Source organism: Hermetia illucens, chromosome 4, assembly GCF_905115235.1.
Source record: "Hermetia illucens chromosome 4, iHerIll2.2.curated.20191125, whole genome shotgun sequence".
Lineage (NCBI taxonomy): Eukaryota > Metazoa > Arthropoda > Insecta > Diptera > Stratiomyidae > Hermetia > Hermetia illucens.
Window position 1 is genome coordinate 80683347 of NC_051852.1, and position 23202 is coordinate 80706548.

The window sequence follows — 23202 nt, forward strand, 5'->3', positions numbered from 1 at the left end:
TGTATATTTCCATAGAAAGCTAATTCTGAACAGACTTCTTTCTGATACGTAAACTAATTTTCTGTATAAGTATATTGCACTTTTTATTGGTGAAAATTAAGCAAATTAGAAAAACCCTCGCCAATTGTTTAAAAATCAATATATCTAAAATTTCGCACGTCTTTCTCTAGATACTCTGATGTAGATAAATAATTTTTGCCTTTTTTTCTAGCTTTAAATTGGGACTAGTTATACATACTGCGTACCACAGAGCATTTCAAATTCGACAGGCATGAGGAGAATTGATACAGCTCCGCCATTTTTAAGGTTTTGTGTAAAACAAAACCTTATTAAAATCGATTCAATGTCTGTCTGTCTGTCTGTCTGTCACACGCATTTTTCTCCAAAACGGCTGAACCGATCCGAACGAAATTTGGTGGACAGATGGGAACTATGAAATCCCACGCATACAGCCAGTGGCATAAATTTAGGTGGAGTTTAAAGGGGGGCATGCAAAGAGGGGATTCAAAAATTTTTTTCACCGGATATAGGTGTGTAGGGTATCAAATGAAAGGTCTGATTTGTACTTTCCGAAACTGACATTAGTTCTGGCATAAATTGCAAAGTGCGTGAGTAAGGTGGCAAAATGTACGCATTTGAAGTGAGACAGGACTCATTTTCGGAAACTACCCAACCCAAAAATCCGAAAAAAATCAGGGTGGTGCGCCTAGATGAAATCTAGGCCTCAAAATATGTCCCATTCCGATATCTGCTCAAATAAACTTACTAATAGTATATTACTACTTTTTAGAAATTTACTGAAAACCCCCCTTAAATTCATCCTAGGACTTCCGGATTCTGTACCAGCATAGAGGACAATATTTCGTGAATATGCGCTAAATTTCATAGAAATCAGGCAATTAACGCCAAAGTTATAACAGTTCAAACTTAGCAATTTCGCGCGAGTTTACTGCTTCCAAAGCCATGCAAATCGGATGCTGACGTCATAATTACCCGGAATAATTGACATTCGCGTGGAATATTAAAGTCACATTTATGAAGAATCTATTTATCCGCAGCCCTTTTTAAGGTTTTGTGTAAAACACTTATGTGAAATCTAATCTTCGAGAGATGTCCCATTCCGGTATCTGCTCAAAAAATTTACTAATAGTATATTATCAACTTTTAGAAATAGACTAAAAAACTCCCCTTAAGTTCATCCTAAGTGTACTAAATTTTGCACCGACATAGAGGACAGCCACATGCATACACATGAAAATCCAACTATTAATGGGAAGGTTATAGCAGTTCAAACTTATCAATTTCGTGCTAATTAACAGCATTCTAAGTCATACAAATAAGATGCTGACGTCATAATTAACGAGAATAATTGACATTCGAGTGAAATATTAAAATTCCTTTCAAGAAGAATCTAGTTCTCTCTAGCCCTTTTTTATATTTGATGTTGGTTAAATTGTTGGCATTTGCTAATAATATTAAACTCATAATGATAATAAACAGGGGCGTATGAAGTTGACCATTATCAACACAGGGCTTTCCATCAAATGATTTATTTAAATCACTTTCTAGAAAATAGAGGGCAATGGAATTTTTAGCTATATTACACGGAGCTGTCGTGCACTCGTCGCTCCTCACATCTTTTTCTTTTTGTTCAGCCATCAGTTCACAAGCGGGGTCGGCCTGTGGTAATCGGTTTCGTCATTTTATTTTATCAAATGCCTGATCAGGATGTAATCTTGAGACCTTTAAATCCCCATCCAGCATATTAAACCACCATTGTTTTGGCCGGATTTTTGGTTGCTTACCATTGTTTTTGATGTTGTGACCAATACTGGTCGTTGAATTCTCGTTAGTGTGAATTACGTGACCACACCATCGAAAACGCCCCTCTTGCAGTTTTTCCACGATCGGTGCAAACCCGTTCGATCGCGGATATTCTCATTTCAGACCTAATCAAAACGTGTCACGCCACCAGTGCAATGCAACTTCTTCGTCCCCATTACCGCAAGACGCCGTTCATTGACCTATATAGTCGGCCAATACTCAGAACTATAGAGAGCGGCAGACGGACGACATTGCAGTAAATTTTAGATTTGGGACGTGCGCTGATACATCGATCACAAAGAACACTAGTTGGGGAATGCCACTTCATCCAGGTTGCGTTAATGTGTGAAATAATTTCATTATGCAGTTCTCCATTGGCAGATAGCATTGACTCGAGAGATTTAAATCGTTGAGTTCTGGCAGTGGCAGTAACCTGCCTCTCGAGATATTTAAATCGCTGAGTTTTGGCAATGTCGGCAACCTGCCCTTCGAGATATTTAAATCGCTCAGTTCTGGCAATGGCAGTAACCTGCCCAGAACTGAACGATTTCAATATCTCGGGTCAATGCTATAAGCCAATGCAGATCTACATTATGCTCCTCACATAGGGAAACACAAAACCTTTTATACCTGAAGCGTCAAGCTTCCGGTTTCCCGACTTGTTATATATATATATCTATTAAAATTTACTGGAATATACCTAAATGTATGCTATTTGTATGCCTCTACGGCCTTTTCTTCCACCACAAAACAAACATCCAAAAAAACCTTTTTTAGGCCTTTATAGTGGTGCTATCGCTTAAACAACTTGAAAAACACCGTCTTAATGAGAACTCTACAAAGTTGAGTTTTTTATTAAAGGTTGCATATGCAGTTTTCATTATGAATTCATTCAACTTAAAGAAAAACAACTTTTATTATATCGCCCACACCATCTTAAACGAACGAATGTGATTTTGTGTAGTTTTCAGGAGAGCAAAAAAACTGATGAATTTCAATTTTTTATAAGATGCAGGATATTTTTCCTAATTTACACATGGGGTTCCATTCAATAATATAATTAATTTAATATGAAAAATGCCACTTTTTACATTCGTTAGTTTAAGATGGTGTCGACGATATCAACAACTATGACACTAAACAAAAACATTCACAACAAATGCTCAAATGCTCGCAAGGAAGGATACTTGCGGCTTTTTTGAAGTCATTTGCACTCATCCTCTGTAATATCCCAGGCGCATGTCACCGCCACTTTCAGCGCGTCAGTGTACTTTTTTTTCCAGGATGGACCAGATGGAACGGTCCATCGGGCATTGATTTGCATGTTTCTTTGGGTGATGACCGGGGGCGTCTTCCCAGTGGCGCAGATCGACTCACACTATCGCTGAGGTTGGAAAATTTATGAACCCGAGGATTTTCTCTGTTGCTCCTTCTTAAGCAATTGGCAGCCACCCTGGAGATTACACAACAGTGAAATTCTTCTCATCAGTGAAAAGCACCTCCGAGCGAGCAAACGAACTATATTGCTTCCATCTTTTTTGACAATGTTTCGAAGACTTTCTTCACCGACCATGAGATTTTCCAGATTGTCTTTAATTCGACAACGGACCCTCTGCATCTTTTCCAGAGTAGTAGAGGTGGTTCGACCATCCTTTCGAGAATAGTCCGCAGTCCCTTCAGTCTCTGTGGAACGTTTCACCCTCGTCGATTTGAAACTAGTCATTTGAACAATGTCGGCCGTCTTCATTCGCTCTTTGTGCAACTCGATGACTATGACACCTTATCTTCCAATAGTACATGACGTTAGCACAACTGAAAGAAACAAATAATAATTCAATAAAAAAGCAAAAAAACTATTACTAAACCACCACATAGCAAAATACTAAATTAGAACTTTTGAGCGACCCTGAATGGGTCAATTAGAAATACGTGTTCCTCCTTCTTTTCGGTAATTTTGATGTTTTCATGCAAATATGTGGAACTAGTGCAAGTATATTCGCAATGGTCGGCGTGGCGATATGAGATGTATTCACCGAAATGACCTATTGCTAGTAATTTTTAAATAAACAATGCGTCATTTCTTCCGTTTCAGTATAACATTCTGCGGTATAACCATGAAAAATTACGTGGAATCTAATATTTCTCAAAAGTCACATACAACTGTAAAATATGCCCTAAAAATGCTGTCGAGCTCGTCAGAAACTATCATCTTCATGTTCCTGGGGGTTGCAACTATAAATAATCGCCATGTTTGGAATACATGGTTCGTTCTTTTAACGATAATATTCTGTTCAGTGTTTCGTGTTTTCGGTAAGGGTTTTTTCTAATCTACTCAGGAGTCCTATAATGAAATGAATTTCTTTCTATGCTTCAATTCCAGGTGTAGTTCTATTGAGTGCATTAGCAAATCGTTTTAGATTACATAAATTATCAAAGGTAGATCAGTTTGTTATGTCGTACGGAGGTGACTATCCAATTCGCACCAATATATTCGGAATTTTTAAATATATTACCTCGTTTAAGGGCTACGAGGTGCCGTTGCATTTGCCTTGGCCTTATTAGTCGATGAAGCACACGTCCCACTGCAACCCATGTTCGTAACAACAACGATAGCTGTAATTTATTTTACAGTATTTGTTCAGGGTATAACTATAAAACCGTTAGTTAAATTGTTAAATGTTAAACGAGCATCGAAGAGGAAACCAACCATGAATGAAAGAATACATGAAAGGGTACGAACGAAGCCTAGGACATATTTCGAAGAGGATGAAACCTCGTTCATGTTAGCTAACTCAGTATAAGCATTCTTATTTTTTTCTAGTTTATGGATCATCTTATGGCTGGCATTGAGGATATCATTGGGAAAACTGGCAATTTTAATATGCGCGATAAGTTCAAGCGTTTTGATAACAGATTTATACGTCCACTTCTGCTGCGAGATGCTAAAGTATAATAATGACATTTCACGGAACACAGCATATGTCCAGAGGAAGATAAATTCTTCTTTTTGAATATTCCAGGGCGCTGAACCCAAAATCATCGAGACATACTCTAAATTGACAATGAAGGATGCCATGGAAGTATTGCGCCGAAATCCATCTACTATTGGGCAAATGTCCGGAACAGAATCAATGAGTGCTTTGTTTAGGAATTATACTTCAACATATTTAGGTGGAAGGTGCGGAACAACATTTTTCAACACATGGTAAACGAATATTCAAAAAACGAAATTTTATGCATGACAGAATAGATTGGAGCTTGTTAAAATCATCAGTAGCATTGAAGCTTGCTTATATTCTTTGGCTGTACCACCAAGATTCGAACCTCCCAAATTCAATAAAACGGCGTGAATTGGTATAAAAAAAGATTTCGTTGATATGCTGGTTTTCCCAGCTATCCTTGACTTTATTGTTATCTACCTATTGGATAGAAATTCGACATTGTCATTATTTAATGTGCGCGCTTAAGCTGTAGATATACATACAGAATTCCTTGGTTTATTATTTTCACATTTACTAGCTATTAGAACTTATCAACAGAACTTCAGGGAAAAATGGAACAGTATTGCCAAAGATTGATTTGGAAACCGAAGCTTCTTGATTTGCAAAATATTCGTTTGCCAAATTACAAAGTTAACACTAAATCTCTAATATAAGGTAACCAGATACGAAATTACAATTTAAAAACACATATCAATGTTGATGAGTTTAAGAACATTTCGACTTTGGATAAAAAATGTAGGGTCATTCTTAGGTCATTCTTATACTGTACAATTTATACAGCTTACACAAACAATTGCCACTTTATGTTCCGAATACATGACAAATCTCGATACACCTCTAGAAAATATCTATATAACTCCATCTTTCATTCAAGCCCAAGCTTTACAAATCTGGAAACGTGTTCACGTAACCTGGATATGCACGAATTGGACTACAATCCCTCCAAAAAGGACCTCACTGATGCAAAAATTCATCACTTATTGGCAGAAGAACTGAAACCGTACAGACGGGTATGTAAAATGCTTACTATACTTCGCTTGTGCGCTAAATTATAAACATTGTAACCATTTGAATGACGGAAAACAGTACATTTATCAGAAATTGAATTTTCATCTTAACTTGTAAGCGTTGCAGGTTCCAGCAACCATACGCTTGTTAGTCAATTTTATTTTCACAATATGATATCCTAGTCTTGAACTTATTTTTATTTATTGCACAATAAGACAGTAAAAACACAAATACACTATCCAATCGTTATTCCATGCTTTCGTTAGCAGAGTTGTTTCATTGGTTATAAATGTGCTTAAGTAAGCATATTATCAAGAGAAATTTCTATAAGAACTTATGAAAATATATTCATCAATTACTTTCAAATTTTCTATCCCTTCCATTCTACGCTAAATTCAATATGTAAAAATATCTAAAAATAAAAATGTCATCATATATCCGACAGGCATCAATGCAAATGGTATGCACAGAAAAATTATAAAATTCAGGTATATCTGGTATGATGCAAATCGCGGGGGCTCTTCCATAAAAACTTTTATATATTCTCCTGAATATTCTATGTGATTTTCACAATTGTACTGCCCCCAGTTTCTTTTCTATTATTGGTTGAACATCCCCACGGTCAGCATCGTAGTAGACGTACCTAATGCTCGTATGTTTTTCATAGTTTTTGATATTCTAATGTACATAACGATTAGGTTTGGTCTTTTAGTGTTCAGTTAATTTTCATAACGTAACAATTAATACATGCATACGTACATCATCTCATTTTCTCACAAGCACTGTGTGACTTTTGAAATTTATGGTTTGTTTGAGACTTTATTCTCATGGAAATTAAATAACAATACTTATTCAAAAAACTCAATTCACGTACCAATTGCTTACATTTTTAACTTCAAAGTCAAATTCAAAACTATTTCGCGTTTACTATTGATATTTTCAAAGTTTGGATGTCATGGCATTTTTGAGAATGTGTGCCCCTATTCACTGTCACACACGGTTCCTTCTTCCGTATTTGTAGTATATTTTCTTGACATTTTATTTTCAATGAGACCGTACTTAATCTCCATTTTCATCTTAAACTTATGCAACCGTGAACCTGCAATGGCAGAGGAAGCACAAAGTCGAACACAAGCCTTCAACGAACGAGTTACATTTAATCAACATGGCAGTTGCACTATCATAATGAATCGAGAGATATCATTTTGGGTTTAACTTAAGATTACAGGAGCATCAACTGGACGAAATCTTATTTCGACAAACTGTCCTCTTCAAATATACTCCAGAATATATATGGAAAGCAAAACCTTATGAGAAATACCAACAAAACTTCAAACACCCAATTTTCTATATGTAGTTACGAGTATGTTGGATATCCGGATAGCTGAGTGGGTAGAGCTCGAGGGTAGGTGGCAGTTCAAACCTCACCGGTTGCAGGGAGATTCGTATCGTGACTGAAAGTCGGATATCAGTTGACTCAACTACGAATAAGTATCTGAGTCAAACAGCGCAATAATCAAGAGTGGGTACAATGTTGGCCACATTGGTTTCTAGTGTACCGTTATGTTCTTGAATGGAGTGCTCTAATACACTTCAAGGTCTAGATCCAAATTGGATTGCTCTGCCATCGACTATTAGTTCGATGAGCCTTGGTATTATGTCATTTGATCCCCGCCCATGGTATGTGATATGTCAAGCCGGAACAAACCAATCAACAAATTTCCCTTAATATGAATCATGCATTCTCCCTACTGCTTGTGTGTTTGGATCTGCAATTTATGCAAATGTGATGATGATTTGCATTAATTTAACTTTAATTTGACACATCTGAGATTTGAACCACACGGACAGTGACGTTACAAGGCGTATAAGTCAAACTCCGTATTGTCTCCTGCCCTGTTAAAATTCGCTTTAAAAACGCTGTAAAAAAATTCAATGGATATGTCAACAAAGTAGATGAATCTTCAATTTTTACACAAGGTGGGGAGTCCATTGCAATGAAAAAAAGATTTGTTGACATCAGGAGGGATGCAAATAGAGGATTATTACCATTGCTTCTGTCACATCACGACCCTACATTTATATCAGTTGAGTGGAAATCACTCATTGGCTATGAGCTATCTTATGAGCGGACTTGGTCCGGATGAAGTTGAAAGGTTTTTAAATCCCCGTCTATCATGCCAAATGAACACTATTTCAGCCGGTTTTTGGGTCATTTCCCACTAACTGTGGGCCAGTTCTCGTCAGTCCCATCTTACTCGGTTCTCATCAGCACGAATTACACGATCGTATCATCGGAGATGCCTCTTTCAATTTGTTTACGATGGATCCAAGCCCAAATATCGGTAGCAGATGTCCTCATTTCGGGTTTGAACATGCCGTATTACTTCACTGATTCAACGCGAAATTTCATCTCAATTACCGTGAAAAGCAATTCGCTCCCTTTGAGAGCCGATTAGCACTCAAAGCTAAAGATACCAATTTACCTTGAACCGGAATTGAACGCAATAATATGGTTATGGTGGGCAATCTACGATATAATGCCCTGAACTAAAAAATATGCCAGGATAAGGACAAAGGGGAAAATTTGAAGCATCGACATAATGTATAAAAACAATTTGAAAATTAATTCAAATATTTAGCATTGTGATGTTGCTTGAATACTTGCAAACTTTTACCAAATGCATTTCAGTGATGTTGAATGGGTTTATAGAATAACCATTAAAATTTTGTCTTTAATTTCACTGAAATCAAGAGTCAATATTATTCAGCGAAGAACAGGCCAAATAGGCATCTCTACCACGCATGCTGAATGTCTTTGTTTTATATTTACATGATCGTTCACTTTTTTTTTTCAATTGTTGGCGAACATGTCGAATTTATGTCCACCGAAGGATCAGACCAAATTCTGACCGGAAAATTTGTCGAATCCAATGTGGACGAGCCCATCCTGACACAAAAGCTAAAGTATTAATAGTTGAAAAAAAAAACCTTTTCAATTTTTACCATTGTTTTTACAAACTTTGCATATTCCTGAAAATTTCATAAAAGGCCATTCTTTCGATTTATATACGATCGAGGCACATAACTTTTCAAGCCAGAATCGCCATAAATCATTACATTGCAAACAAAATGAGCGAAAACTAAAAGGTTGAGTAGAATTGAGCCATTTTTACGAGCATGGGAGTTCCGCTTAAATTCAATACAAAATGATGCCAATCATTGTATATAGAGAGATTCATATAACACACGTTTCCACTAAATTTCAAGTAAAACCTCCATGATTTTTCTTTTTAGTTTGGTCTCTAAGTAAAACCTCCGGAAGTGCGTTAACGCTTTTCCGAGGCAAAATAAAATCTGCTAAAATTGTTACGATGTTTAAAAATTTAGAATTCCGAAGGAGGTTTTCATGCTCTTTTAATGGCAAGCTGATACGCTATACGCTATACAGAGCTCGGTGCTTCTCTAGGTTTTCCAAACATACATCCTTGAATCATGTCACTTTGTGCACTTCCCTTATACTTTGTCCTTTTGAATGCCAAACGTCGCAGGTTCACTATTTGTGATGCAACAGGGGCTGGAGTTGGCAAATACACAAGACAACTATGCAGAATTAATAGGCGTTAAAAACTTTATGTGGTGAGCATGGTTTGCATTGAGCCAAGACTCTCCGATTCGTCATGCTCAATGTAAGAGTTTTCATAATAGCAAATATGCTTTCCACTTATTAAAAACGCAAACTGCAGAAAAGTTTTTCCGAGAAACATCTTTTCCATAAAATGATAAAAACAGAAAATTAAAGTTTGGCGCTTCATTTAACCAAAATTTAGTATTTTGTGTTTGGTCTTGCAATAAATTCTGAGGACGGAACCCTGCCTGCTTTAAAATTCACCCACTAAGCGAGGTTTCAGAGTGACTTTTCAGTACCTTCTGCATAAATTTCCATGAAAAAGATAAGTTTGGCCTACTCTAACTTCGCTAATAATACGATTTTCACCAAGCTTTCCACTATCGTGCCATATTTTATGGTTTATATGGTTATGGAATTTAGTACTCCAATGGGGGGGTTTGTGGTGTCAGGTCTTCATGAGGTATGACAATTAAGTATGGTAAAGGAAATGTGAATATGTGGGAAGGGAAAACTTGAAATGGAGACTATTTTCGGAAAGGGAAACAACCTGGTGAATTCGTTATGTGGATGTTTTGGTATGTGATAAGTGGAGCTGACAGTAGATTTCCTAAGATCTACCACTCTGATCTCATTCAGTTCTAGACTTTCAGTGTACTATTTTTTTTAATTTTAGGACTGATCTTATTCACATTCTGTAACTCATCGGTGTACACTTCTCTATAGATTATCACCCTTTAATAGTACGGTCATATGATTCGCATTGATGAGAACTACTGGATTTAATTGGGTTGAACATTCAGTATCAATGAGCAGTGGGCCAAAAGGTAACCAAGACAACGATGGCTTAAAACATCTCGATTCCATCGTGACCAAGCTTCCGACCGAGGAAATTGACGAACCCGATCCAAACGTGAAAGAAAGGAGAAAGAAAGAAAAAAAGGAAATAACTGGTGTTTTGATCTCTACGACATGAACTTCATGTCCATCCAAAATCCAAGTTCCAGGCGCAGGAAGATGAAGGACCTGATAATTTCACCGTAACATGCTTACATGGGTTACACTGAAATTCCTCCTACATTCATAAAAGCTAATAAAAGAATTAAGCCACGCATGGAGTATTTTAAGCAAAATACCTGTGTAGAACCGCAGAGAGAAAATCTTAAGTGAAAATCATGCAAAAAAGTGGACCCGAGGTGCAAATTGTGGGGGCCCCCTATTATCTCTACATTGAAATTTCTATTACAGGCGGTGGTCAGTTGAGAATCTTGTACATGCTAATGTGTAGATCTTGTTTTTGCGATGGATAGGTTATTGCAATAGACGACGTGTTGCAAGAACCAACAACCTTTACAACATAAAGAAATTGTTAACATCCAGCTCCAGTTCCAAAGGTCTTAAAAATGTCGCTATCTTTGAACCAAAATGCCAAGTTTTCAAATGCAAATTTTATTGTATTTTAGTTTTCTTTCACCTTGAAGGACTATATTAGAGCGAATGGTCTCAATAAGCATACCTCCATTTGGAGACCAACGGCTTTAATAAAAACATGAGGAGTATGTTGTTGTTCAATTGCTTATCCCGAGTTTTAAAATAAAATCCTCTGGAGGATTGTGTTATCACCATCTTTTCCATAGCTCCCAACATCAACTTATTTTGGGTTTGCTAGGCAAGCAGCAACGTTACTGCTAAAATATAAACAAGTCGGGAAACCGGAAGCTTAACGCTTCAGGTATAAAAGGTTTTGTATTTCCCTATGTGAGGAGCATAACGCAGTTCTTCATTGGCTGACAGCATTGACTCCAGATATTTAAATTGCTCAGTGCTGTCAGCTTCAGTAACCTGCCTGAGCGCATTGAATATCTCGGGTCAATGCGTGTCGTCACATAATCCACGCTAACGAGAATGCACTTACCAATATTGGCCTGAGCATCGAAGTCAATGGTAAGCAACCAAAAACATCGGCCGAAACAACGGTGGCTTGATACGTTGGATGAGAATTTAAAAGCCTGGCGATTACATCCTAATCAGGCATTTGGTAAAATAAAATGATGAAACGCATCACGACGAGCCGACTCCGCTTGCGAATGGGACAAACGTTGAAGAAAAAGAAAAAAATGTGAGGAGCGAGGAGTGGACGACAGTTCCGTGTCAGATAGCTAAAAATTCCATTGCATTCTATTTTTTAGAAAACGATTTAAATAAATCATTTGATGGAAATCCGTGGATTGATAATAGCCAACCTCATAGGCTTCACACTCTGAGTTTAACATTATTGGCAAATGCCAAAATGTAACCTAATTCAAATATTAAACAAGTCGGAATACCGGAAGCTCGCGCTTCGGGTATAAAGGTTTTGTGTTATGTAAGAGACGCACATTTCTCTGTCCGTATATAGCTACAAATCCAACATAATCCTTCATATTTTTCCAAACTACGAGACATACGTACATATTAGAGCCATAGATATCATGCTCACCCTAAACAAACAAACTGCCTATTACCTGCTGTACACATATATGCACATATCTAAATTTATCGTACCCATATTTCCGATTTACGTCTTATATCTATCTGAATTAGGCACTACCCACAAAGTTCATTAGCACGCATATATTATATACCTACATATACACATGTCTGGTTGACAAATAACTAAAAAACTAAAACAAACTAATTGTCTGCGACCCAATTCATAAAAATTCATTTCGTTGTGGTATTGACGAATTGATATGTGATGATGACGTCATGCGGGTTGTAGAGTGCACGAAATTCACAAAAAATTGTAAAGTTTCACCCCCAATAACTTTGTTAATAATAGTTGGATTTTCTTCAAACTTGACCAAACTGTGCATTATATTCTTCGTTACACTCATGCCAAATTTTGTATTTCTGGGATGAACATAAGGGGGGGTGCCGGGTAAATTTCTAAAATGTGGAAATATACTATTATTAACTTTATTTGTGCAGATATCGGAACCGGATATATTTTGAGGCCTAGATTTCGTAGAGATGCACCACTGTGATTTTTTCCAGATTTTTCGGTTGGATAGGTTCTGAGAACGAGACCTGTTACACTTTTTGTGGGTCATATTTTCAACCCTGACTCCCCTATGTTTCATCTAATATCAAATATTGAACCAGATTCGAAAAGTACTAATTGAGACCTTTCATTTGATACCCTTGGCTACATTCTGTGAAAAAAAAATTTGCACCCTCCATTCACATGTACGGACAGCCCCCCCTTACACTTAACGCAAGATGGCGCCACTTACTGCATGTAAAGGGATCACCAGATTACATACTCTCACCAATTTTCGTGACAATCGGTCTAGCCGTTTCCGAATAAATCGAGTGTGACAGACAGACAGACAGACAGACAGACGGACAGACAGACACCGTCACCATTCTAATAAGGTTTTGTTTCACACAAAACCTTAAAAAAGGCTGGGGAGAATTAGATTCTTCTTGAATGGAATTTTAATATTTCACTCGAATGACAATTATTCTCGTTAATTATGAAGTCAGCATCTTATTTATATGGCTTAGGATGCTGTTAATTCGCACGAAACTGATAAGTTTGAACTGCTATAACTTTGACACTAATAGTTGGATTTTCATGAAACTTGGCATGTGTATGCACGAGGCTGTCCTCTATGCCGGTGTTTAGTACACCTAGGATGAACTTAAGGGGAGTTTTTTAGTCAGTTTCTAAAAGTTGATAATATGCTATTAGAAAATTTATTTGAGCAGATACCGCAATGGAACATCTCTCGAAGATTAGATTTCACATAAGTGTTTTACACAAACCCTTAAAAAGGGCTGCAGATAAGTAGATTCTTCGTAAATGCGACTTTAATATTTCACGCGAATGTCAATTATTCCCATTATTTATGACGCCAGCATCTTATTTGCATGGCTTTGGAAGCAGTTAATTCGCGCGAAAGTGCTAAGTTTGAACAGCTTAACTTTCTCGTTAATGGCCAAATTTCTATGAAATTTAGCACGTATATAGGAACTATTATCCTCTATGCTGGTGTAAAATTCGGAAATCCTAGGGGGTTTTTCAGTAAATTTCTGAAAATTAATAATATACTATTAGTAAGTTTTTTTGAGCAGATATCGGAATGGGACATATTTTGAGGCCTAAATTTCATCTAAGCGCACCAACCTGATTTTTTTCGGATTTTTAGGTTGAGTAGTTTCCAAAATGAGTCCGGTCTCACTTTAAGTGCGTACATTTTGACTCCTTATTCACGCACTTTGCAATTAATGCCAAAACTACTATCAGGTTCGGAAAGTACAAATCAAGACATTTCATTTGATATCCTACACGACTATATCTGATGCAAAAATTTTTGAATCCCCCCTTTGTATGTATGGGGAACCCCCCTGGGATTTCATAGTTCCCATTTGTCCACCAAATTTCGTTCGGATCGATTTAGGCGTTTTGGAGAAAAGTGCGTGTGAGAGACAGACAAATATTGAATCGACTTTAATAAGGTTTTGTTTTACACAAAACATTAAAAAAGGAATTTCAATTTTGTCGTTGCTGGTGTTCTGAGGTGCTGGTGGGACTATGCTAATTAACCTCGCACGGTATAAGACTTCAACATGGACTTCGAGTGTTCTTGAAACTTAAATTATTTGCAATATTTAGCCCTGATCAAAACAAATGTGCACCATGATTTCCAGACTTTATTAGCTTCACTTTTGTCGACTTTACAAAGTTACTCAGCTGAAAAAAATAGAAAATCCGTAAAAACGGAATTATCTGAAATTCTTTGAAATCAGGCATGTAACGGAATCATTCTCAGAACATTTTAATTTTTGTATATATTTCATTCAATTGAATATACACCCAATTTACATCTTTTTTACATTATGTTCGTTCATATGTTTCCTGTGAGTCTGGCTTTTTTGTATACGAGAATATAAACAAATCTTTTTTTCTGTATCTGTTACAATACAATTGTCTGGACCAACTTCACCTGCTTTCACACATTTCTTTTGCTTTTGCAGCACCGGCGTCTTAGTTATAGTCGGCACGCTGTAGACGATAGAGATCTATCGACTCAGGTAAGAACAAATACAGTGAACAAGTGTAATAGGCTCTTAACTTATTAGCTTATGAACTTCAGAAATAAAAGTAAATGTTTCAATTACAGGTGAATTATAAAATGCATATGAACATCAGGAGAATGGTTAATGACCGCAAGCACCACAAACGCAGCAAGCGTAGTTCAAATAAGGTAAAATGTTAAATCTACTTCGTTTCATTCAATAATACTCATATATTATTTTTTCTTGTTCAAACGTTTCAAAAAAGCAGGAGGGACTTAAACAAAATCATGTATCCTTTAATGATTTCCAACAACAAAAGGAATCACCGAAAATAACGCATGGTACGAAAAAGACTCATCTTCATTATCGAAAACTAATCAAGAACCATTCTCACAACTCTCTTAACAAATATCGTAGATTAGAAATAGGTAATAACAAATAACAATACCAAAACTAACGAAACAATGTTCAAGTATAATAATTGTTTTCATATTTTATAATTCCTTTAAATGGTTAATGGTATTTCTAGTTATGTAATTTAAAGGTAATGTCATGGCAAGATGTGACATTATTAATGTGGAGATCTTTTCAAAAATAGTAAAATGAGTAAAATAAACCTGAATTGATGTGAAAATCCAACCAAACCAGAACACGTCATATTTTTCGTTTATAATATTTTCAAAGATATATGTAGGTACATTCGTTGGTACACATGGAAAAACAATGTTAATACCTAGCAAATCTCACAGAAAGTCGCATGTCCAGTTTTGTAGAATTTACACTTTTTTTTTATTTGATTATACAAATTTTTAAAATATCTTCCAATCACGCATGGCTTAACTCAAGCAAAGAATTTCATGAAATGCGATGAACTTCACATCCTTCAAAAACTTTCCAAAGATACTGGTTGTATTTATTTTTAAAAACACAATTCAACCTACATACATATTTCGATTCGAACATTGTCGTTAATTTGATATTAAGATTTCTCTCAAATCTATTTGTTTCGATTCATATTTCCAAAAAATTTTGCAACATATATCAAAACATTCAAAACAGATACTTACACGGAAGTCAGCATTATTTAGGAAAAGAAGTTTTGATTTAAATAACGAGGTGGGGTTCATACAACCTTTTTTTTTACTGAAAACTTCCCGAAGATAATGCTAACTTTACACTTAATCTAAAGCAATTCTATCTAAACAGTTGCATTAAACTTTTCGAAACTTTCTGCCCTAATGACATAAACTTGAGTTTTTCATTTTTCTCCTCCAGCAATTCATTTTTCACTTCATTTTCAAATTTTCTTATCATATATAATTTTTATTGAAAATTAGCGGTATTGCAAAATGTATTGAACTTGTATTTATTGATTTTTCAAAATTAAATCTTAGACTATTATGATGTCGTAAAAGATTCGAATGAAGATAATATAAACTCATCCGCTGCAGGCACGGACGATTGGGATGAAGATGGCCTAACGTTCACGGCCAAATCGACTCGTAAGTAAAATATCCTATTAAAAATCAAAGTATTAATTTTTTCATTTATATAAAATGATATTTGTGTAACAGTATACTAACGTTCATTATTTTTTCTTTACAATGATACTAACAATTTCTTTTTTAGCATATATCATTTTTATTTCCTAGCTGTTTGGCTTGTAAATAAAATATTATTTTTTAGTTTGTTTATGTACAGCCATATAAGTCTATGATATTGTGAGTGATACCAAATAATTTAACACGAGCTTTACAATATCAATATCGGAAATGCAAACTCCTGTTTGTATACTTTTGTGTATTTTCTATGTTTTATATGGTATATCCCATTTTGATTTGTTTGAACTAAACTTTTTCGTCTTTATTCCCGTTTTTCCCAGTTTTTATTTACGGGACATGTGTTTATCATTTTGAGCTGATTAAGATTGATTTTATGCTTTGAGAGAAATGAATTTCTTATGTCTTGCTAGAATATATAGAGTATGCCAGGAAAATCTATATGGTTGTCTAAAAAGCTCAGATGATGTTTGGGCACTAATACCGTTTATATGCCGTTAATTGATTAGCTGCAAACTTTGAATGTTCCTACGACCCTCGAAAAATGTAATGTAAAAATGTCATGGGCGTTGCTGGAAGAGAATGTTTCATTGCATAGCATGACCGACATCATCGTCAGAGGGCACTTCATTCAAGACCACAACGATACACTACAGGATTATAGTACCCTATAGGAAGCAATGTGGTCAGCATTGCGCTCGCCCGAGATTATTGCCCTGATTTGATTCAGGTATTCTTTCACAGCTGAGTCATCCGGTATCCGACGTCGAAGCACGATACAAATCCCACTGTCACCAGGGAGATTTGAACCACGGCCTCTCGTACGATTGGCTTGTGCTCTAACCACTCAACTATCTGGACACCGCTGATTAGGGTTTATGAATTCTCAAATTTTTCTACTATTTTTTTCTGGGTTTTATCTTTATTGAAAGATTCTTAAGTACTCTGTTGGTTGCATGCACCCGATTGTCGCAGGCAATTTTAAACTGGCGCATTTCCCCACATTCCACCATATTATTTCAAATATTGCGGCGAGAGACGAATCTCCTGTGTACAGTCTCCTTGACCAGAATCAAATCACACACTGTGCGCATTATCTCATACAGAATACTGTAATCCTGTAGTGTACCATTACGGTTTTGACTGACTTGGTCTAACACATTTCATAGCTCATATTCAAATTATTATGATTATGAATGACTTCATTAAATCGACAGCTGCGGTAGCTTTAAGGTGGTCATTTAGCACCTCCCGGCCTATTTCATTTGACATCCGCGGACTTAGATTGCGACGAGGCATTTCCATTGGTGGGTCGTCGTGATTGTTTTAATTGACCAATATTCAGTTAGTGTCAGTCCAGGTAATCTTTTGGATTCATTTTTGTCTAACATGAACCTCGAGGTGCATTGGTTCGACTCGGGTGCATCTATTCAACGTTTGTTGGAGTTTCTCGACGTGTTTACCCTATTTTAGGAGCTTAGGCGTAGTGAATTTGATAGTGCGATTTATTCTTTCTATTTGGCCATTTCCCCGTGCCAACTCAATGGTTATCAGCATTCACAAATCCACTTGAGAGATTATTCTCCATAGGACACCAAAAGTTGCTAATTTCCTACTCAGTCATTTCACCGCCACGTAGTGGTAGGCTTCCTGGGGTATAACCACAAAATTGACATAAAGACATCGCTCACGGCGAATAATGACCCTTCCTTTTTACGGGAGTTGGTCCCAGGTGCGTTAATTAGATCTTCTATATAAGACAGCGCAGTCCCATCTACGGTTAGTCTCCTAAACAGTATTCATAGAACTTTCTAAAACATAGCTGGTGAATTAGATAGACCAAAAGTAACTTTTAGGAACCCGTAGTGACCTCCCGCTGTCACGAAATCTATATATTCTGTTGCTGAGATTATTATCGCAGCATTAAAGGACCCACCCTTCAAATATATCGTGTAGAATTGGAATCCTCTGTCAGAAGTAGTGAGTTTTCTTAATATTTTCTTATTGGCCATACGATAATCGATGTACATATATGGTGGCGTTTTTATGACCACGAGACTACCGTTCTCAGACGATCCCTTCTTCTTCCATTCTTCAACTATTTCCTTCACGACTTTTCATTATTTTAGCGAAAGTTGTCTCGGGTTGTGATTTGCTTGTATATTAATATTTATGATAGTCTATCATCCAGGATCATTTGAGTGCACAGGCGTTTCTTCTGAACCAGTTTTGACTAGCATAGCTTCCTGCTCCTTCTATCGTTACTCGCTACTCCCCGTGAAATAGTGACACTCTAAATTGTACGTAGATATTTACTATGGCTATATGCAGATCGCTTCCTTCGTCCGCTGTTTTGTACTTCTTCTTGTACAATATGTTGATTCGACTGAACTGAAGGAACTCAACGCGTTTTCTCTGTTCCTTGGTTTATTACCCGCGCTGGTTTGAACGGTCTTCTGTACACATTTGATTGCAATATCACCGAATACTCGATATATGTAACACCTCTTTTCTCATCCGGACAACCTTTGATCAGATTGACATTTTTGCCTTACTGCTTTTTGTTCATACCTTGTTTCCGTTAATATTGTTCTTTTGAATTTAATACCATTGAACAGAGAAACCGTCTTTCGAATTTGGTAGCAGTATAAAATATAATATGAAGCATATTATCTCCAAGTTTGATCATATCATGCTATTAGTAACAAAGTTACAGTAGCTCAAATTTGTCTTTACCGTGTAAATTTACAAACCTGAAGTACTAATTCTGACATGCTAAATGCATATTTTTAACGGGCTACGTACAACAAACAAAACCTTTCATACCTGAAGCGCCCGCTTCCGGTTTCCCGACTTGTTTTCATATCTTTATGGAATAAACAAACCATTCGAAATTGTATAATATATATGTATCATAATACGTTTTTATTCACTGTAACTGTGAAAAACATTAAAAATAACTGAAAATCCAGTCCAAATCAACAATCGCTTTAGTCATTGCTTTTAAAGCTCGAACTATAATAGGCATATGGGGCGGCATCTGTCGAATTCCTCATTGAGAATTGAATGTGACTACCTACAATAGGCGCACTCGTAGGTCGTGAGATGTCCCTCTCCAATAGTTTCATTAAACTTCCGTTTAGCATACAAAATTCGGTGGCAGCGAAATCGGCGGAGCAAATATCAAGTAAACGTCATCTGAAATTTATTATTACGAAGTGGTAGACGCAAACAAGGAAAGAGATGCTGGAAACGTTAACAGAAAATGGCTATTATTCAAGCCAAGAAGATTACACACAGAAGGTTCATCTCCCGCCACGTTGCTTGAATTTGTATGGAAGAAGAAAAGTATCACACATGTTCGCTGTTCCTCAATGTCATACACAAGAAAACCATCTAGTCGTTATTGACACACCGACACACTAATACATGAATCACAAACGGAGAACCAGGCAGTCCGTAAGTCACTTCGCACCAAACGCAATCACATTCCATGCCACCTAGAAATTCAATTTGCCCCTTCTGTATTTAGTCCTCTTGATTCGAGTATTCGTTATTGACGAGAATATGTTTTGACAGACATCTTATTTATGGTTGCCAAGCTTTCGGCATTTACATATGTGTGTATGCTCATTATAGTTTCACCTTAAGTTTTAGGGTATGAAACGCTCCACATTTATACAGAATTCCGGGGCAATATTTTTCCACTCTCGATTAATTGTCTGCTTCAACTTTCATATTTTTAAATTTGGTTTTATTTAGTTTTCGTCCCAATCATTCTCTAATGTGTGGGCAGTAATTCTCTATAAAAGCAAATGTGTGACTTAGCTTCAAATATTGCTTTAAGATACGTAAATATTGGAGTCTGTTAATTTTATCTACAAAATTCCTTAATCCTTCGCTAGGAAAAACAGGCTTAAAAAATCAGTCTCTGTTCAATTATGTATAACTTCATGCCATGATCTTATGGCCTCTTTTATAGCCCTCCTAAAAGGCTTTCTGCGTACGAGCGTTGCAATCGTTACCAACAACATTTTCAAAGTTTTTCCATTTCTTCAACTATACTTTAGGATGTTATGAAGTCGTTTCAATCTTGGATAATTCGTCCTCTCTGTGACATAAACATCGCAGCTTGACCGCAGGCAATGCAAGACTCAGTCTTAGTCCATTATTATTTGGAAATGCGAACGACAATACTGACGCTTTGAAATGTCGTTAGCTTTTTTTTTTGTGGTACTATGGATTTTCTTATTGAAACATTTCGACGCCGCACTGCCGACAACTTAGTTATTTTGATTGATTTCCGTGTGTAATATTGATCTGCATCGTGAGGCTTACAAATCATCATCTAGTGTGTCAAGCCATCGCTATTTCGGTTGGCCTTTTGGCCGTTTCCCATCGTCTTAGATATTCACACCAATTTTGGCAAAACGTTCTCGTCAGCGCAAATTACGTGTTCGCCTTGCATTTTCTCGATCACGGATGTCCTCATTTCGGTTGTAATCATGGGGTGTTACACGACTGGCCCGAGACGCCGTTCATTGTCTGTGGTATATTTTTAATATGTCACTTGAAGCGATTATATGACTACATCTGGGATAGTGCATTTCATTGCGCCATCAAATTAGGTCCTATTATAAGCAAATCAATATCTACCGTGTTCTTAACGGGCTACGTACAAATGGGATAGTTCCACACTCAAATATACTCACAGAAGAAACAAACAAAACCTTTCATACCTGAAGCGCCCGCTTCCGGTTTCCCGACTTATTTGCATTTAAATAATTCTTCAGTCAATATTCGCACTGCACAATTTCCATAAATTGTAAAGTTCTCCTACTAATTCGCCAAAATTTGATATTTCTAGGTGTGCAGGTCTTAGCTTTTCATTCAGATCATCAGGAGCATTTTTGAACTTATAAATTTATCATCATTTTTATTAAACTTATAAACTTGTCCGGATAGGTGAGTGGTTAGAGCGCAAGGCTGTTGTACGGAAGGCCGCGGTTCAAATCTCACTGGTGTCAGTGGAATTTGTATCGTGATTTGACGTCGGATACCATTCGACTCAGCTGTGAATGAGTACCTGAGTCAAATCAGGGTAATAATCTCGGGCGAACGCAGTACTGACAACATTGCCTCCTAGTGTACCGTTACGGTCTTGAATGAAGTGCTCTAACACACTTCAGCTCCCTGATCCAACATGGATTGTTGCGCCAACGATTATTATTATTATTAAACTTACCAGACGTACAATCATATCCATATAATTTTCACAACAGTCTACAACTAACATTTAATATTAACTCTTTGTTCTTTTGCGACATGAGCATTGCAACTACTGTCAGGTATATGTAACATATGTGTACCACCTGTCATCTAGTTGGCACGAACTTAGGCGTGTTTGAAAGACTAATATTGTATTTTTTACTAGCACCTAGTCAAACGATGATTAACCATGTTTTGTAATATGAATTGAAATTAAGGTTATTATTGGGACACACTGCTACTGAAAGAAGAGTATTTGAGAAAATTAGGAGTGAAACCGATTTATTTCGAAATGCGAAACTTCAGAAAAAAGGTTTCAATTACTATTTTCAAAAATGGTCCTTTCTTGGATATTAATCGAAGGTGCTTAAAAAGTACAGTCGTTGAGGAGCACCCCTCATTAAAAAAATTTCGAAAAAATGACAATGTGGCAATATTAAATCTGCATCTTACATAACAAGCCATCCATTTACTTTCATTACAAACTTTAGTAATTTTAAAAGAGACCAGACTGCCGTGTAGGAGTTCCAGAGAGACATTCAAAACAATTTATTACGAAGAAATAAGTTTTATCTTGTACAATGACAAAATTTTTCTCTTAGACCGACAGCGGCAGAGATGGATTCGAAATATATGATAAACTTCCGTCTTCAATGCTTCTTTCAACGTTTATCATTTCAAATAGTTTCGGCTCCAAATGAGTTTCGACGCACAAACAGATTAGACGGAAACCTAATTAGTTAAATCATTCAATCACGGAAAATACATGCATTTTTGGCATTTAATTGAAAGAAATTGGAAGGATCTTCATCATCATCATCATCAACGGCGCAACAACCGGTATCCGGTCTAGGCCTGCCTTAATAAGGAACTCCAGACATCCCGGTTTTGCGCCGAGGTCCACCAATTCGATATCCCTAAAAGCTGTCTGGCGTCCTGACCCACGCCATCGCTCCATCTTAGGCAGGGTCTGCCTCGTCTTCTTTTTCTACCATAGATATTGCCCTTATAGACTTTCCGGGTGGGATCATCCTCATCCATACGGATTAAGTGACCCACCCACCGTAACCTATTGAGCCGGATTTTTTCCACAACCGGACGGTCATGGTATCGCTCGTAGATTTCGTCATTGTGTAGGCTACGGAATCGTCCATCCTCATGTAGGGGGCCAAAAATTCTTTGGAGGATTCTTCTCTCGAACGCGGCCAAGGGTTCGCAATTTTTTTTGCTAAGAACCCAAGTTTCCGAGGAATACATGAGGACTGGCAAGATCATAGTCTTGTACAGTAAGAGCTTTGACCCTATGGTGAGACGTTTCGAGCGGAACAGTCTTTGTAAGCTGACAACAACCGTGCGCGGATTTCATCATCGTAGTCGTTATCGGTTGTGATTTTTCGACCCTAGATAGGAGAAATTGTCAACGGTCTCAAAGTTGTATTCTCCTATCCTTATTCTTCTTCGTGTTTGTGTTTGACCAGTGCGGTTTGATGTTGTTGGTTGATTCGTCTTCGGTGCTGACGTTGCCACCATATATTTTGCCTTCATTGATGTGCAGCCCAAGATCTCGCGCCGCCTGCTCGATCTGGATGAAGGCAGGATATGAGCGTAACATTAAAGAGAATTTTTGATATCTTTTACAGCAAATAAACAAAAAATAGTATCAACACGGCACTTCTTCGAGGCGAACTTTTTTTCTCGAAATTCAAACATGTTTATGCATTTAGAAAAAACGGGAAACTATCGAGAAATTATCGAGAATTTTTTTTTTTAAATAAAAACTCAAAATTATGGAATCGATTGCTAAAAATTGAATTGAATTATATTTCTGGCCAGTTAAAAAGGTAAAGCC

At 36.8% G+C, this 23202-nt stretch overlaps 1 protein-coding gene across 12 annotated transcripts in view; it reads left to right on the forward strand.

Moving 5' to 3' along the window:
• LOC119656231 (sodium/hydrogen exchanger 3) overlaps positions 1-23202 on the forward strand; it is a 187045-nt gene that overhangs the window by 135899 nt on the left and 27944 nt on the right. For 3 of the 12 annotated variants that reach the window (XM_038062637.1, XM_038062648.1, XM_038062645.1), the window contains exons 9-18: positions 3917-4134; positions 4205-4288; positions 4348-4556; positions 4646-4771; positions 4845-5029; positions 5701-5836; positions 14485-14541; positions 14631-14714; positions 14792-14954; positions 15978-16028. In XM_038062637.1, coding sequence (XP_037918565.1) covers positions 3917-4134; positions 4205-4288; positions 4348-4556; positions 4646-4771; positions 4845-5029; positions 5701-5836; positions 14485-14541; positions 14631-14714; positions 14792-14954; positions 15978-16028 — 1313 coding nt within the window. Of the gene's footprint in view, positions 1-3916; positions 4135-4204; positions 4289-4347; positions 4557-4645; positions 4772-4844; positions 5030-5700; positions 5837-6279; positions 6295-14484; positions 14542-14630; positions 14715-14791; positions 14955-15920; positions 16029-23202 lie in introns of all 12 variants that reach the window. The other 9 variants (XM_038062639.1, XM_038062647.1, XM_038062636.1 and 6 more) reach the window with 8 other exon arrangements.